The following is a 17,199-nucleotide window of genomic DNA, read 5'->3' as shown; positions in this document are numbered from 1 at the left end:
TACAAAGACATTACCTTGTCGAACGAGTAGCGGAGGCGCGGGGCGTCGGCGTCGGTTATGGACACCGGCTCCGCGCCGCTGCAACGGCCTTGCATAGGCCCAAGTAAACACTAATTTCAATTATACACTGCTTAATTCTAACACATACACTTAATTACACCATCACTTTATAATTAAAAACATCGAAAGGGATATTATTATAAAAACACTCATTCGACAAAAATGTAACGAAACAGTTCACGCGACGGTTGACGCATAGCTACTGATTTTTTAAAAATATTTCGAGATGCATAAACAAGTTCAACGAGTTCAAGGTTATGCTTCGTGTTATGTTCATATAAACCATAACGATTAAAATGTCGTGCATCTCAGATTACAAAAAAAATATTATTTATCAAAGGTTGACAATTTGGCTATTTTTAAAATATTTATCTCTAATACCAATTATTTTAATGCAAGTTGCTATATTTATTTTATTATTTTAATAATGTTGCCCTTCTAAAAGTATAATGTCGATGATTTCAACTTTATTTATATGAAAAATATTATTTAAATCTAATTTATATGTGCCAAATTTACGACAAAATTAGTATAACGGTAAAATTAGTATTTATTGTGCCAGAGCGTAATGACGATTAAAATGATTAGAAAATACAAACATTATTAGTGAGTATTAGTGAGAAAAAATAATAGGGTGACCATATGTGACGACGAGCGTTCATATCTTGGACGGACTGTAACTCTTTTTTTGATAATTATACAATATGATTAAAACGAATTCGGCAAAATTAATGTTTTAACCCTTTGCAATTACATTTATTTTTAGATGATTTTATTCATCTTACTCTTTGTGTTTAAAATTTATATTGCGATTGTTTTCGCCATTCACGAAAAAGTGTAGTTGTCTAAAATAAATGAAAAAAAAGTCTGGCGGGCCATATACCTGCCCTATAAGAGTACGCATTCATTGAAAGTCGAGTCGTTAATTATTTGTCAATTCAATGAAACATTATAGAACAAATTTAATGATAAATGCAAAATCAGCGTTTCATTTTAGTACAAAATATATGTATATCGTATGTATAGGGACAGGGAGCCATACTTTCGTATGTACATAATAATTAATAAATAATAATGTTTGTATTTTCTAATCATTTTAATCGTCATTACGCTCTGGCACATTAAATACTAATTTTTTAAATAATATTTTTCATATAAAGAAACTTGAAATCATCAACAATATACTTTTAGAAGATCAACATTATTAAAATAATAAAATAAATATAACAACTTGCATTAAAATATTTGGAATTAAATATAAATCTTTTTTAGAATAGCCAAATTGTCAACCTTTGATAAATATTATTTATTTTTGTAATCTGAGATGCACGACATTTTAATCGTTATGGTTTATATGAACATAACACGAAGCATAACCTTGAACTTGTGTGCACTTGTTTATGCATCTCGAAATATTTAAAAAAAAGTCAGTAGCTATGTGTCAACCGTCGCGTAAACTGTTTCGTTACATTTTTGTCGAATAAGTGTTTTCGTTTATAATAATATCCCTTTCGATGTTTTTAATTATAAAGTGATGGTGTAATTTAGTGTATGTGTTAGAATTAAGCAGTGTATAATTGAAATTAGTGTTTATAATAGTGTTTATAGCTAAATTTGGGCCTATGCAAGGCCGTTGCAGCGGCGCAGAGCCGTTGTCCATAAACGACGCTGACGCCCCGCGCCTCCGCGCCCCCGCTACTCGTCCGACAAGGTAATGTCTCTTCTTTCAATTTTCTGTCTTTCGAATATAGTTAACCCTTTGTGCTCGTAAGTCCAAGCGTTACACTCTTACGTCGACAAAACTTTCAATGCATTTGTTGAAGCTAATTTTGCTATTTTAAATTTATTAATGGTAAAAAAAGTTGTGGTAAACACATTTTAGTAATATTAAATTTTCAACTTATGCAAATAACTCGATAATGTTGAATTTACGAGTGTAAGTTTATTGTAAAATTTTTCATCGGAACATGGTCGTACACTTGTGCTGTTAAGTCCGATACTTGACAGTTTTACGGTGTTACTCATTTTTTCCTTCAAAGGGTATCTATATTTTTAACATATGGGATTATATGCTCTAATTGTGCATAATTGTTAGTTAATATTGTGTGTCTGTTATGAAATAAAAACGATTAGAAAAAAAGAGCGAGATGCAAGCAGAGCTCGCTATTTCGCTCGCACTATTCAAATCACCGATTGACAACCATCGACTACTCAAATAATAATATTAGTCTCTATTTAATTATTTATAAATACATATATTGATTTATTTTTACAAATTATTCATATAATTACGAATGACGATATATTGGATGTTTAAGGAAGTGACGATGAATTTGATATTAACCGTGTTATTATTACTGTGACAGTAATAGTAGTAGGAATGATATCTAACCACTTAAAAGGAGATGGATTATGCCAATATTTGATGCAAATAATAAATACGAATCTTTTTATAATCTTAAATATTATGACAATAAATCGGTATGATGCGCCAAGTAAATATTGTTAACCTAATACAATATAATACCTCTGCACCAAGAGATCCGTTTACTGTCCAGATACCCAGAGACCCGAAACTATAGAATAATATATCGATTTATAAAAACACTAATCAATTTACTAAGAGAGATTAGCATAATAGTTTATTATTTTTATTTGTAAGCTAATGAAAATATTGTTTCTAAAACAAGTTTATATATGGTCCCCTATTAAAATTGTAAATTCTACAATTTTTTTAATATAATTTTTAATTTGATTTATTTTACACACTTTCTGGATTGATAGTGCAGCAAGGGCATTCAGTAAATTATAGGAAATCAAATTTTACACTTTGCGCTTAAAATTTATATTGCGCTTGCTTTCGAAAAATTCACGAAAAAGTATAGTTGTCTAAAATAAATGAAAAAAAAGGTCTGACGAGCCATATACCTGCCCTATAACTGTACGCATTTATTGCAAGTCGAGTCGATAACTATTTGTAAATTTAATGAAACATTACAGAACAAATCTAATGATAACTTCAAAATCAGCGTTTCATTTTAATAAAAATATATGTATATCGTACGTATGGGGATGGGGAGCCATACTTTCGTATGTACGTAATAATTAATAAATAATATTGTTTTTATTGACTAATCATTTCAATAGTCATTACGCTCTGGCACATGAAATACTAATTTTACCGCCTATATCTTATGAATTTTTATTCTTTGTAAATTTCTCACAATTTACTTATATAATATTTTTTATACCTAATTTCTTAAATATGTATTATTTGATTTTAGATATTTAATCTAGGACACAGATAATTTCTAAATATCAAATTTCATTACCAAAAATTGGATTGCCACAACATTTATTAATTCAATGCAGTAGTTTAACTTAAAATTCTAGTAAATTGTATACAAATAACGATTACATACATTCAATTTTTTTCTATATCATATACAACCTTGAATTATAATACTAATAATGTACATTATGAATAGATCGATAGCAAAAAACACTATGACTTTTTCGTTTGGCTTTCTTTTAGTTTTGGCGATTTTTTTTTTATGCTATCTACTTATAAAGTCTTCGTAAATAAACGTTTTAACATTTTACGAGTCACCGTAACCGAATTACAAAGTTTGATGTAAAATTTAATATTAATGCACTGCTCGTGAAACTAAACCTTCTCGGAAATCGTTTTCGCCAGAAACGAAGTGTTTCATTATTATTTTTTATGAGATGCAATTATTTGCTGGCGGTTAAGATACTGTTCAAATGCTAATATTATTAGTTGGTAAGCTCTCAAGATAAAAACTTAAGAAACATTGTAAAATAGGTAAAGTATTTAAAATTAAATTATTATTACTTTGCATCAAGCACAGTTCATATAAATACACTTTGTTTGTGTGTCTTTTTCGGTCGTCTTACAATATGGAGTTGAACCCTGAATTTCAAAGATCGTAGCTGGACCAAAATTGGCGTGAAAAAGAAAACGGCTTATTTTTTATCGTTTAAGTCTCCGTCAATGGTCTGGAGCTTAGATAAACTCTTGTATGTCTAACGTCGGAAGTAACTAGTAAGAGTTCTTGTCGGAAATGTATTCCGAATAGAAGTGCTAGCAGAAAATAAATCAATTTTGCCCTTCAAACCCTTTTTTATTTTTAACCGTTATAACTTTGATAAAAATTCTGACTTTTAGAAAATAAATTGTACTATATTTTTTACTAAAAAAATACTTGTACAAAATTACTAGTGTTCATTATTTGTAAGGCACAAATTCGAAAAATATTGTTTGGTATTTTTTAATTATAACTACTTGAAAAAATTAGTGTTTTTTACTCTAAAATTTAAACTTTAAAATTTTTAACCGTTATTTTTTAGGCTAAAATTCGAACTTTCAAATAAAATTTTGTCCTTAATTTTTATTTAAAAAATTTGCTAGTGTTTTTTACTGTAAAATTAGGTTTTTTACCCGTTATTTTTTCGTAAAAAAAAAATTTTTTTAGAATACAAATTAATGGTAAAATCTTATGCCTCACTAGTTTCTAACTAATTGAGTATTAAAAATTTTCAATAATAAATATTATAAAAAAAATTTTAGTTTGCTTAATATTTTTATTAACTTATTTTTACATACTTAATTGTTAAAAAATGACTAAAAATATAACAGCCTTTATGCCGACATCATCAAAGTATAGAGAAAGCAACCAATCAGCCACTTCACTTCAACCGTAAAATTTTATCCAACCATATCCGTCACCTCAAAGTCAGTAAGAGCTCAAGCTTTCTGATAGCATAAAACATTTATACGGCTGGATCATAAATTATAACGTACAAATTACTTACATATATTCTATTTGCTTTTTTATCAAAAATTGTTGTACGTTTTTACTAGACAAATTATTTATATAAGGGTTAAAACAACCATTACAACGTTTAAGCAAACATTAGCGACTCATTCAAGTATTTGTATAAATTATTTATATAAGGTTTAAAACAACCATTACAATGTTTAAGCAAACATTAGCGACTCATTCAAGTATTTGTATAAATAAAGATTGGGAAATTTGAATTACATCCAAAATCACTTACGATTGGCCAGGCAAAAGAGCGTTTATCTCTTCCTATTTCCCAAGATATAAGCCAGAACGCCACCTCAGAAAAATCACGTATGTCTGGTTTAAACTTAACATTTACACTACAGTTTAAACATTTATATTTAAATAAAGTAGCAATAAGTCATTTTAGAAAAACCAATCCTTTGCAGCAATACAATGAAAATCAGGCCGGTTTTTCCGAGCAGGTGGCACAGTCACCGGTTTTACTCAAATATTTAAATGCAAGACAACAGTATAAAAATACAATAATTTAATAATAAAAACCCTTTAAGTGACTATAAGTTAATAATAAAGCATGTGGGATAATCATGCTATTCTCCCACTTTTTTGATAATATTTTAGCGTATTTAAATTATTGACGCACTTCATTTGCGGTAATGAGATATCTCTTCCATTATACAATGTGTGGTCTAAACATTCGTAACGCGTTGATGATGTAGGATGGAAGATTTCTCTTTTCGTTGTTAGAGTGGTTGTTAGGGTGACCTCATATTTGAGACTAATAGCGCAGGTGAACACACTACTAGTGAAACTCGCGATTAATTGACCCAGAATGAGCTTTAACCTTCTCAGACCCATTGCACATTATGACCTACAATAACTTTAGTGCTTGTTTTTAAGTTATTATAGATTATTTGTGTACACTATTTTATACGCTATAAAAAAGTAATGCTCTTTAATGTACCAAATAAAAAAATAAGCAAAAAATCTTTATGATAAATAAAATTAGATTAATAAATAATGTTTATGTCCCTTTAATGTACATAATAAAAGAATTTACAAAAAAAATCAACAAAAATAAAAGATTGGATCTGAGGAGGTTAAATCTTCATTACGACATAATCAAAGTACGGAGAAACAATAACCAGCCTTTCCACTTCAAACGTCAGATTCGGTCCAGCACATCGGTCACCTTAAATTCGCCAGGAGCTCCGTGCTTCGTGATATCTTAGAAATTAGAGAACTTATAGATGAGATATATTGCAATTGTTACGTACAAATAATTTATATAATATTAATATAATTAAACATAACTATTTTACTTTTTAATATATAATTCAATAAGAAAATTAATCATCTATACAAAATAATGAAAATTGCATTATAAGCTAGGCTTTCCAAATCTGATACTACAAAGTACAATATTATATTAAACAGTTGGTTCTATAACACTTATGTTATCAACGGCCCTAAACTTCACGTCAATACAATATTGAATTGACGTTCTATTTTAAAACCTACGCCAATGTATATTTTTTTATCAATACTTTTAGCTCTGAATTATTTTGAAAAAAATTCAACCGTACTGTATAGTGATTAGATCTCCGTTTTCAAATTGTCGTATTCAGCGTCACTGAGGATCAACCCTTATTTGATTATATCTCTTATGCGTCTAACTCTCCTAACAAACATATGTTTAATTTTACTTACATATTTTAATTCAGTACTATTAAAATTTCAATAAATATGTGTTTAATTTTACTTACATATTTGAATTCAGTTCCATTAAAATGTCAATAAATAAATGAATATTTTTTATTATTTATGAATAAATAAAATATTTATAATTTTATATTTCAAATAGAATTATAAATACACACACAATATTGTGTATGTAAATATTGACATCTACCGGCAAAGTCTCATACTAAAATGTAGTTATTCTACATTTTTTCGAAAAAGTGGTTTAAAACTAAGCTAAAATCTCATTCGAAAAATAATTATTTTAAAATTAAATAAAGCTATTAATTTTTAAAAAATAATTTTAAATTATATATTTGAAGCAAAAAAATACGTGATCTCAATAATTAACCATCTTTATCATTTTAACCGCATAAAATTCAAAGCACGCAACTTGAACGCGCGTTATGCATTAATTAAGCTCAAAAACCAAATCATCATTGTGATGAGAAACTTTTGAACCCAAAAAATATTCAACTAACGCACTATAGTGGCACTTTAAATCATTTAATATTATATTACTGAACGTATTTCACAATTTTTTGCCAAATTTTCCATCGAACATTTCCTTTTACGGAACGGACATTTTCATTCGACCAAATCCCCCAGATAAGCGAGGATAGGGCTATCAGCCTTCGCCTGGAATAAAGTAGTGCCTCGATAAAAAGCAACCCAAAAAGCCTACAATGGGCGTGCGCGTGTGTATATTTTTTCACTCAAAAGTGTATACTTACTTTTACATATGTATGTTTATAAAGCAAGAACAAAGAGAAACGGAGTGCGTTGCTTAGATTTATTAAAGCAATTCACTCCCCCAGTTTCTCCATATTTTAAGATGTAAATATGAAAATGCCTACGCGATGACGTCATCGAATATAAATTACAGTGACTTTTTAGTGTTGGAAAGTTTAGGACCGAACCCTTTTTATTGTCGGGGATAAAAAGACAATAAAGAAGGGATGTAACGGACACGTTCGGAGGTAAATCAAGATTTACTGGGTTTTTAAAAACGTGCACAATTAATTTCTCAAAGTTAAGTAATCAAGAGCACTATTAATATAGTATTGGTGTTGTGTTATTTGATTTTTCTTCTCTTTTCTTATAATCCTTTGACCCAAATATAACTTTCTCCAGATATCACGTCAATAATTTAAACAAACTCGCTACTAAGAGGTGTGGCAGACCATCTTCAGACGTAGATCGAATAATCAACCGCTTCTCTCTTACGTTTAACGTTCGGAACCCGAGAAACAAGACGAAAATTAATAAAATAAATGATTGCACAATATATTTTTTTCATATAAACTTTGTCTCAAATCAAATAAGCATTTCTATCACTAACGTCTATATTTTTAAAGCAAAAGTTCTCAATCATTAAAATTAAATTAATTAAAGAATTAAATTATTAATATTAAAAAGATAAAGCTCGATCTCACATAGATGTTTCGAGAAAAGATAATTAAAGCTTTTTATGTTATAGCACTGATGCTTTTCAAACAAATGTAGATTTATAAAATAAATCGAAAATGCACCATTCCAATGAAGTGGAATTAACAACACAAAGAGCGCTGTTGTGATGCATAAACGTTAGTAGCCCCATACAAGCACATCCATGAGCGTAGCGCTCTGTGTGTGTATAAGTTACGTTGAAAATACATCAAACGAAAATAAGTGTACCTGTCTATCTATCAAAGCTCGATATATTGAAGTAATATTTTAATTATTGCTCTGATTTTTTTAATGTAATTTTTTTTTAATTCTAAAATAAATATATATTCCCATATTTAATTACAATTAAATATTTTTTATTATCCACAGTTTTTTTAATAAAATACAAAAAAAATTAGCAAGGAAAATTTTGATTAACTACAATATAATGTATAGCTTATAAATAAAAAAGCACCTGGAAATACGAAATATACAAATAGCAACTACGCAAACAAGTGGATCATAAGCTTGCACGACCTGAGTGACAACAATGTGATGGTAGGAGAATGGAAATCTACGTAACAATCCTTACCACAGACAGACAGGTAAACGTGAGAGAACGTGACATCCCACACAATCACAATGCAAACTACAAGCTAATGCGATCAGGCAATGAGAGTTCATACATAATTCAAATATATGAAAAAATAACCGGATAAGTCACTACCCCAAATCTTAAGATGAATGAATAGAGAAAGAAAACACTCGAAGCAAGCACTCAATCCTATTAGTGTCGTTGTTTTCAGAGGTGGCCAACCGTGTTTACGTAATTAACGGTGAGAGCCGAAGAAATCCCCAGCGATAACAATGGCCGTTACAAAATTCATTCGGTAAACACGTTTTCTGGGGACCGACTTGTGTAATTTGTTTGCGTTCGGTTCGCAGTAAACAACGCTCTCCTTTGAGAGAATCGTGACGGGAATCTTTCTGGAATAACCCACATGCACATCTACGAGCCGCAGGTGCAGCTCCTATAAAATGTTCGTTAAATTCCAATTGAAATTCATAGTTTGCATCGCAAATCTCACCCCTAAAACACCGTTTACCTTTATTAAAGTCTTTTCTCACCTCTATTATAAGGAACACATTTTTTTAAATATTTTGTAATAGGGTTTGAATTTGCTTTACAACTACAACTGTTCAGTCAGTACATAGCTGAACGGAAAGTTGCGATAGAACGAACGTGTGAAGTCAAAGCAAGTCTCTTTGATGTAAAGAAAAAAGAAAAAGTTAACATTTAATGATATGTAATATATTATTTTGACAACTAAGTATATAGTTTATGTATAAGAAATATATGAGTATTTTTCACTGATATTACCAGATTTCACGGAAAAAATATTTACTTTAGTTATATTCGGAAAACTTTTCCATTTATAAAATCTTATTATTTATTTTTATTACTTACTCTTAATAAGAAGTTGGTTTACTAGTCTTAACAATATAACCATAAATAATTTTATACATTTATGTTATAAACCTTTTCTTTTGATTTACGGAAACTGATACATTAAACATTATGTTTTTATATATAAATTATAAAAACATATATCTAATATGTTGATTTTAATTAATTATCTTAATAACCTTCCGTGAGATAAAAAAAAATAAGTAAACCTAATCCGTGTTGATAGATCGAAATTTTAAATATATAACAATCAATTCTGATATTCCAGATACGATAGAAGCTAAAAAATGGAATTTGAACCCAAGGCTTCCCGTTATTAGTCATGGACTACACCACTGTACAATTTTATCACATGAGTTTAAACAATTAAAAAATAGCTTATTAAGCTGTGCTTAAAATGTGGCTAATTACCATTAACCACATTTTTTAAATTTTGTGAAGCATGATTATGTCTCCCGGGTGACCCTTTTTAAGCGAAATCATTGCGGTTGCATTTAATTTAAATACTAGTAGTATTTCTTTGCAAATATTTTAACATTACAAAAATGTTTAATAAAATGATATATTTTTTAAATGTTATCACTCTTGGTATTAACTATCCACAATATAATAATTTTAGTATTACTATAAATAATATATAAAAATAATCAGTGTTTGATACTTATAAGGCTTAAGAAAATATTGTAATTTAGTATGTCGTTACTATTTAATAAATTATGTTAAAAATAGCAACATATTTTTGGAGTAAAAAATTTAGTAGAATATTTAAAAATTTTGTGCTATATGGAAAAATTTTATATATTGAGTTTTTTTATTAATTTAGTAGCACTATTTGTTAAATTATCTAGATTACCGTAAATTAATAATTAAAAAAACAACTTTTTATAAAATAAATTCTATAAAAACAACAATTATTTTTTTAAATCTGTGATAATTTATAGTCAAACAACCGCTTTATGAATTAAATTTAACGTAATGTGTTAGTACTCTCAAATAGAAGTAAAAATGTATAATATATAAGCTCTTCGTTACCATTGAACAATATAATGGTATATATTCCAACGCACGATTTAGATATTTAAGCACGATAAGAGATTTTATGACATTTTGATATTTGAATAAACCCTAAAGATAAAACTCTTCTTTTAGTATCCATAAAAGAAAAATCGATCAAAGACTTTCAAAACAACTAGTAGCATTTCAAATTTTGGTAAAAAAAGCAAATATATAATGTTTGCCACCACTAAAAAACATTTAAATTAAACGCGATAAATGAGAACCCCCAGAAAAAGAAATCTCCGGCAGACTTTCAAAAACCACCAGTAAAAATAATGATAATGTCTAATATATAAACTGTGTTTTACCATTGAACAATATAATGATAGATATTTCAAAGCGCGATTAAAAAAGTTTATGGCATTGTGTAAAAAGAAGCCACGCGAAAAATCGCAATTTGAAATAAATAAAAAATCCGTTCCTAAACATTTAAAAACAATCATTCACTATAATAATATATATTATATAACCATCGTGACCAATGCGTCACGATTGCCAAAAGTATGCTGAAATAATATTTTGTTTATATCTCAAACAGTAAAGCCCGAATAGATACATAGATGAATGTACATATCTCATTGACCTAAATTTTTATGCGTTCTCTACATCAACTACAAATGTTTTAAAATGCAAATAAACCACCAATAAAAATGTAAATGATCACCATTTTAAATTAAAACATTATAACCCTAGAGGTTTTTCAGAAGAAATTTAATTATTTGAAACGCCATTTTTTTCAGCATTAATCAAAGCGACTCGCGCGCCATACCGTGGTGAAAAGTGGAAGCGCTTTTGTTCGCACGATTCAATTATAAGTTAATTTATTTTCGCTTTATAGTCGATTACTGTCTAGAGCGCGTTTGTTAATCGTTAAATTCAGTTTTTAGTATCAGGCTGCCGCGTACTAACTTCAACTATATTAACTCGAAAATTAAACGAGCAACTTGCACTTTTGCAACTTCCATTAACTTGAATTTGCAACGGAACCGTTTCCAATTAGTAACTCTGAATGCAATATTGACTGAAAGATACGTGTTTGGCGTTGCTTGAGTGTTATTTTATTTTTATTTAAAAGCTTCTATTGCAACATGACAACCATGTAAACACAATCAACAACTACTAAATATGTATTGAGATACTAGACTAGAATCATTAATATATATTTTATTAACTATTAATTTATCTTTTTACATTATGACAGAAATAATAAAAATGGATTTTAAACCAGGTCTTTCGAGTATTAGTCACTGATTAATATTACAGGTTATGAATTAAATATCATAACGCATAATTTCTCTTTACAGTCAAATGCGATTCCACAAAATATAATTATGCAGTACTCTATAGTGGATAGAAACAATAATTTACTATTGATCATAGAAACACGGGTGTAATGAACACACACAATACAGCATATACAATTTATTCATAGTCAGAAGCATTTTTTAAATGTTAATAAGAATTACCTGATTGAAGTAATTGTTAAAAAGTAGCCTTATCGCACACTAGCATAAGTTGGTACAGTAGACCCCCCAACAACACGGTAGATTTCGGTCGTACTGTTTATGTGCGTGTAGTTGGGGGACTAGAAAATAATCATACATTTTTTTTACCTTCCTTTGGCTCGCTCACACATAAAGTAAGGGTCATCCGAATAGCATGTTGTTAATTTATCGTGTTATTAGGGGGTCTACTGTACTTATGTTTTCGTATTTTTAGTAACTGTATTTCATAAAATTATATAGAAGAAGCAGTACTGCAATTTTTTAATGTTTTATCTATCAATATGTCATATAAGAACTAAGTGAAAAAGCAAAATAAAACGAAGCGACGTATGTGTTAGGGCGCCAATGAAATTATGTCAGGGCACGGAAATAGGAAAATATTTACAAAATTGCCTTACGATCTTATCACAACAAGACCGACAACTTTTACTACAAAACGAAGCTCAAGAGGAAATGAGCTGAAGGGGATGTGGAATGAAAGGACTAATCAATACTTGATATAGCATGAGTAACTTTAGAATCTAAAGATTTGCTCTTTTGATTTTAAACGCCCATAAGCTAATACTATAAATATATTTATAAATTATCTAGGATAATTTATTCTATTTTTACGCTGAAGCAAATAAACTTTTAACTCAATTAGTTGACTAATTTAGTTGATGCTAACCACGCAACACCCAGCGGCGTATAGCGAAATCATAAATTTTACACAAATTCAATTACATATTAATTTATATTCGCACGTGAATTTCATAAAGCAATATGTTATTCGTAAGTAACGCACGTGTTTGTAAGAATGTAAGGAAAAGCATAATTTACATTTCATATAGGTAATATGTATTTACACACGACTTAATAAAACCAAAAAGGAAAAACCTTTTAATATTTATAATATGATTTATTCTTATTAGTCTTAAGTAAAATATATATATATATTATTTATACAAGTGAAGCAATACCTAACTCTGTGTGCTTTTTAAATATATTTTTTTAATTCACATACAATATGTAGTAAAGTAAATAACGCGTTTATTCACGCTGTAGTCATCAAGTGCGTCAAGTGTTTTCTAAGCCGCCTCTAAAGATTGTTAATTCGTGACACACATAAAAACTGAATTGTGTATATTCCCTACAGCTTTTCTAAAACATATGTCGACGCGACTTGAGAGAATCACACCGCAGCATACTTTGTAAAAAAATATGGAGAATAAAAACAGATAATATTTAAATTCATCATGTATTTGTGAGTCGATATTTTTTATTTATACTAATGAAATTTCTACTTATTTTGAAATAGCATACCAGCATCATCATTGTATCTTTAACCTTAATCTAACCAATGACTTTTACTCATTTAATATATCAATTTTTGAAACGAATATGTATAATCAAATTCACAATTTACTAAAAGATTAAAGCCACATATGAGTTTAATATTTCATTCCTTAAAAGTTGCAATGAATCTTTAAAAGGTATTATAAGATTGGAGAAGATGCCTATGTCTGTAAATGGGTCGTTTTAATGATGATATCTGACCATAGGTCAGCTTAAAGTTCAAACTAACACATTACTGAACTTGAACTTTTTCATGGCTATGCTAATTTCGTACATAGTGTTCTTCTTAGGGACCACAAAGGGAGTTTCGTAGTAATAATTCTGCGGTAAACAGCCATGAAAGAAAACCGTGGGCGTTAATATCCGCCAAGGGTCAGACTTAATCCCGTTGTTTCTCGGCAAGGGTTTAAGTGGGTGTAACTATGGCTTTGCTCTTGTGGGATTGTTTGCTGCGGATATCATTTCCTTATTAATTCGCACATTTTCACACTCAGCGCCAGGATTAAGCAGTTTTATGGGATTAAGTAGGGTAGGGGGCTAATTTAGGATTGGTTGACATTGTTCCAATTAACAATAATAATTCTGAATCATTCACCAAAAATGATTTTAAAATAAAAATTACCACAAATGAATATTTTAAATAATAATTGATCAAAATTAAAACATATATATTTAAATAAGGAGTAAATAAAAATATCTGTACCAGACAAAACATAAATTTTTGGGATGGGATAAGGGATGACTAATCATAAGTTCAAGTCCGTTTACTGCCGTTACTTGGCTTTAGCTTATATTTTAATTATTTTTAAATGTTTCTTTGAGCTAAAATATGTTTCATTTCAATATTAAAATCAGCATCATATTGCGCAATATGTACATTTTCGTTAATTGCTCCAATTTTTTGCGGTGTTATTGTTGTATCGTCGATATTGTTTTCCACATATTTATCTTTGTTACGATTCGCATCGATAACTCATCAGAACAATCCGATTAAATCGGAGAGATAAGCGCATCAATCATCCGGTCGGCGCTTTCAATTAATCTGGGGCGTACACACACAGTGGCAGTCGTGTTTGTCCGTACCGCCGAGCAATATTGTCCATTGCCGTTAGTGTTTTTTCTACGTTATTAAATTCTGGTCCGGAAGTGGACGCTGATGGACGGATCGATCATCTCTTAGCGGAGAATAGTTATAGTGAAATGGCGCGCAAGTGATAAATGGATATTACAGATGATATTTAAAAGCGGTTACCTATCAGCTTTAGTGGACCGTTCTTTTCATTAGAGTAAATGATTTTAGGAAAGGTTATATTCGTATCGATTTTTGATCCAAACGAGAACTAGCTAAAACAATACTGAGTAAAAAAGCAGCACTATTTTTTTTCGAAGAAATTTTGGTTATTTATATGATTACCGATATCGAACTTATAAAATCATCAAGATATGTTAAATAAGAGTAGTGTCACTTAATAATAACTTGAGTGATTATTTACAAGACCTAGCCTTTCATTATTTATACTGTTTTTTCGAGGAAGCTTGGACGAATAGGAGAAAAGGCAAATTTAAAACCAATCGTGTTACTGTTTAACACTAATTCTGAAAGTTTAACTTTAACAATGAACACAAATAATAATGCATATTCTATGCAATATTTTTAGACGTGTGTCTAGAAGCTTATCAAAAAAATATTTAAACGGCATTTTATGTTGTGGTTATTGATAGTTGATAACTTAAAAAAACTTTTACAACGTTTTGTTTAGCCAAATTTTTATTTTTGTGTTTTTCTAGAGGGGCACATATTTAAGCCCTTAAAATACATTCTGTTTACTATTGGTCATGTTAGATGGACTCATTATTAATTACAATGCAGTGCTTATTAAATTTCTGCAATAAAATAGACATATTAAATTAAATATTTCACGCATAAACCCAGTTATGACAGTAAGCGAATTTGAATGATTTAATAAAGTTTTCATTGATGAGTCATCTCTCATCTTTCCAGTCTCCGTGCTATTGAAATTTCGTTAATTTTTGTTACATATTAATAAAATTATATTAATCGTTTAAACCGCAGTACAAAAAATGAATAACATATTTTTCGTTTTGCTAAGTAAAATTAACTTATTAATAATTATAGCACAGTACTTTTTAAATTTATGTAAATTAAATATGATAATTTCATACAACAAAAAACATTTATATAAAAAATACTGTTTTTTTTAGATACCCATTTATAAAATTAATTTTGGTTTCAAGTAAAAAAGATAAACTAACACATATTAATAGTTTTAGTGTAATAGAATATGTATTTTTTTTTTAAATTAGTTTTAGGTCTATCTGGGCTTAAAAATAATAAGTAAAAAATTGTATTAATTAACATTTTATTGTCCAAAGCAAATGTGAAAAAATGTGTCATTTTGTTTTTTTAAATTAAAAATAAAAATACCATAAATATAAAAAAAATTATATACATATGTATATTCATTAAGATTTTGTTATGGCCAAAACTTGGCATAACACTAGCTTGACGATCTCTATCGACTGGCAACTTTTTTCGGGCTCGCGTGTAAATTAAAATGTAACTATAAATCGTCAAAAAAATTCTACTGCAGCCGCTCGATCTGTGTCTAATTGCCACCGGTCGCCAAAGATGTATTAACTGTGTCAGAAGGATATTGTTTTTAGTCACTTTATTTCTTTATTTAACCCCTAAATGCATGATTTTTCCAAATACAAAAATAAAAATATTTTTATACTAAAGTCGGTTGAAAATGACGGCAAAAATATTTATTTACAAGTGGGAATTCTTAATACATTGTTTGTAAAATTCCATTGCATTTCGGCATTTTGCATCTGTTCCTCTTTGTCAATATGAGCCAGTGTCTACAACTGCATGATTTGTTTATTTTATGCAACTAAAATCTAAAATAAATAAACAGTGGTAGACTTACCTTTTTGGAGTATATAAATTACTTTTATTTCGTCTTATATCCACTAGCACCAACGAAAACAAATGTTGAAATTCCCAAAAATGTAACACATTTGCACCCAACGATTTTTTTTAATGGCATTATCATGCATACAGAGACATCTATCGGAATAATTTGAAAACACAATGGCTCGGCGTTTGTTACACATATGTAACCTTATGCAATAGAGTTCCTTTATTGAACCTAGTCTGAGCTATAAGCGCTTAAATAAATTGTTGCAGATCTGCAACACCCTGCATTTAAGGGTTAAAGATATAAAATATATTTAAACAGTGCTTATAGTTTTAATTAAATAAATTTACTTTCCTAATTTTTTGTATAATAAAACATAAGAAAAATGTCTATTTTATTAAAACCAAGCAACCACGGTAAGTTGATTTTATGCTTCTTCAAAATCACCTAAAAACTTCTACCGGCAAGAATTATATCAATTTATGTATGTAAAAGTATTTAATAAAGTTTAAATTTTTAATTTGCACAATATTTTATTTTAAAAATTAAAAAAAAAAATTTTTTTTGAACTAGTTCTATTTTTGAATAAATTTTTTGTGTAAAAATATATTTTTACCTTAAAAACCTATTCAAAAATAGCTCGAAATTTAAATTTGACACTATTCTTAACAATAAAAAATAAGAAAGTATGGATAATATACCTGAATAAAAATTAAATATGATATCTATGGAATATTGTGGCTTTTTTCACGAAATAAAATAAAAATAAATATATTTTATATATACGAAATAAAATTAAAATAAATATATTTTAATAATGCGAAAAACACCCGATA

At 28.7% G+C, this 17,199-nt stretch overlaps 1 protein-coding gene across 2 annotated transcripts in view; it reads right to left on the bottom strand.

Moving 5' to 3' along the window:
* Positions 1–17,199, bottom strand: part of LOC148231529 (inactive dipeptidyl peptidase 10) — a 349,615-nt gene that overhangs the window by 283,467 nt on the left and 48,949 nt on the right. The window contains exon 1 of one of the 2 annotated variants that reach the window (XM_088192823.1): positions 15–264. The exons of the other annotated variant lie outside the window; for it this stretch is intronic. Within the exon in view, the coding sequence (XP_088048949.1) occupies positions 15–95 (81 nt within the window). The 5' untranslated portion in view covers positions 96–264. Of the gene's footprint in view, positions 1–14; positions 265–17,199 lie in introns of those variants that run through there. 2 annotated transcript variants of the gene reach the window in all.

Source organism: Plectrocnemia conspersa, unplaced genomic scaffold (assembly GCF_051122295.1).
Source record: "Plectrocnemia conspersa isolate PC_06_02 unplaced genomic scaffold, ASM5112229v1 ptg000009l, whole genome shotgun sequence".
Taxonomy (NCBI): domain Eukaryota; kingdom Metazoa; phylum Arthropoda; class Insecta; order Trichoptera; family Polycentropodidae; genus Plectrocnemia; species Plectrocnemia conspersa.
The sequence above is the reverse complement of the archived record's forward strand: the minus strand, read 5'-3'. Positions and strand labels throughout refer to the sequence as shown.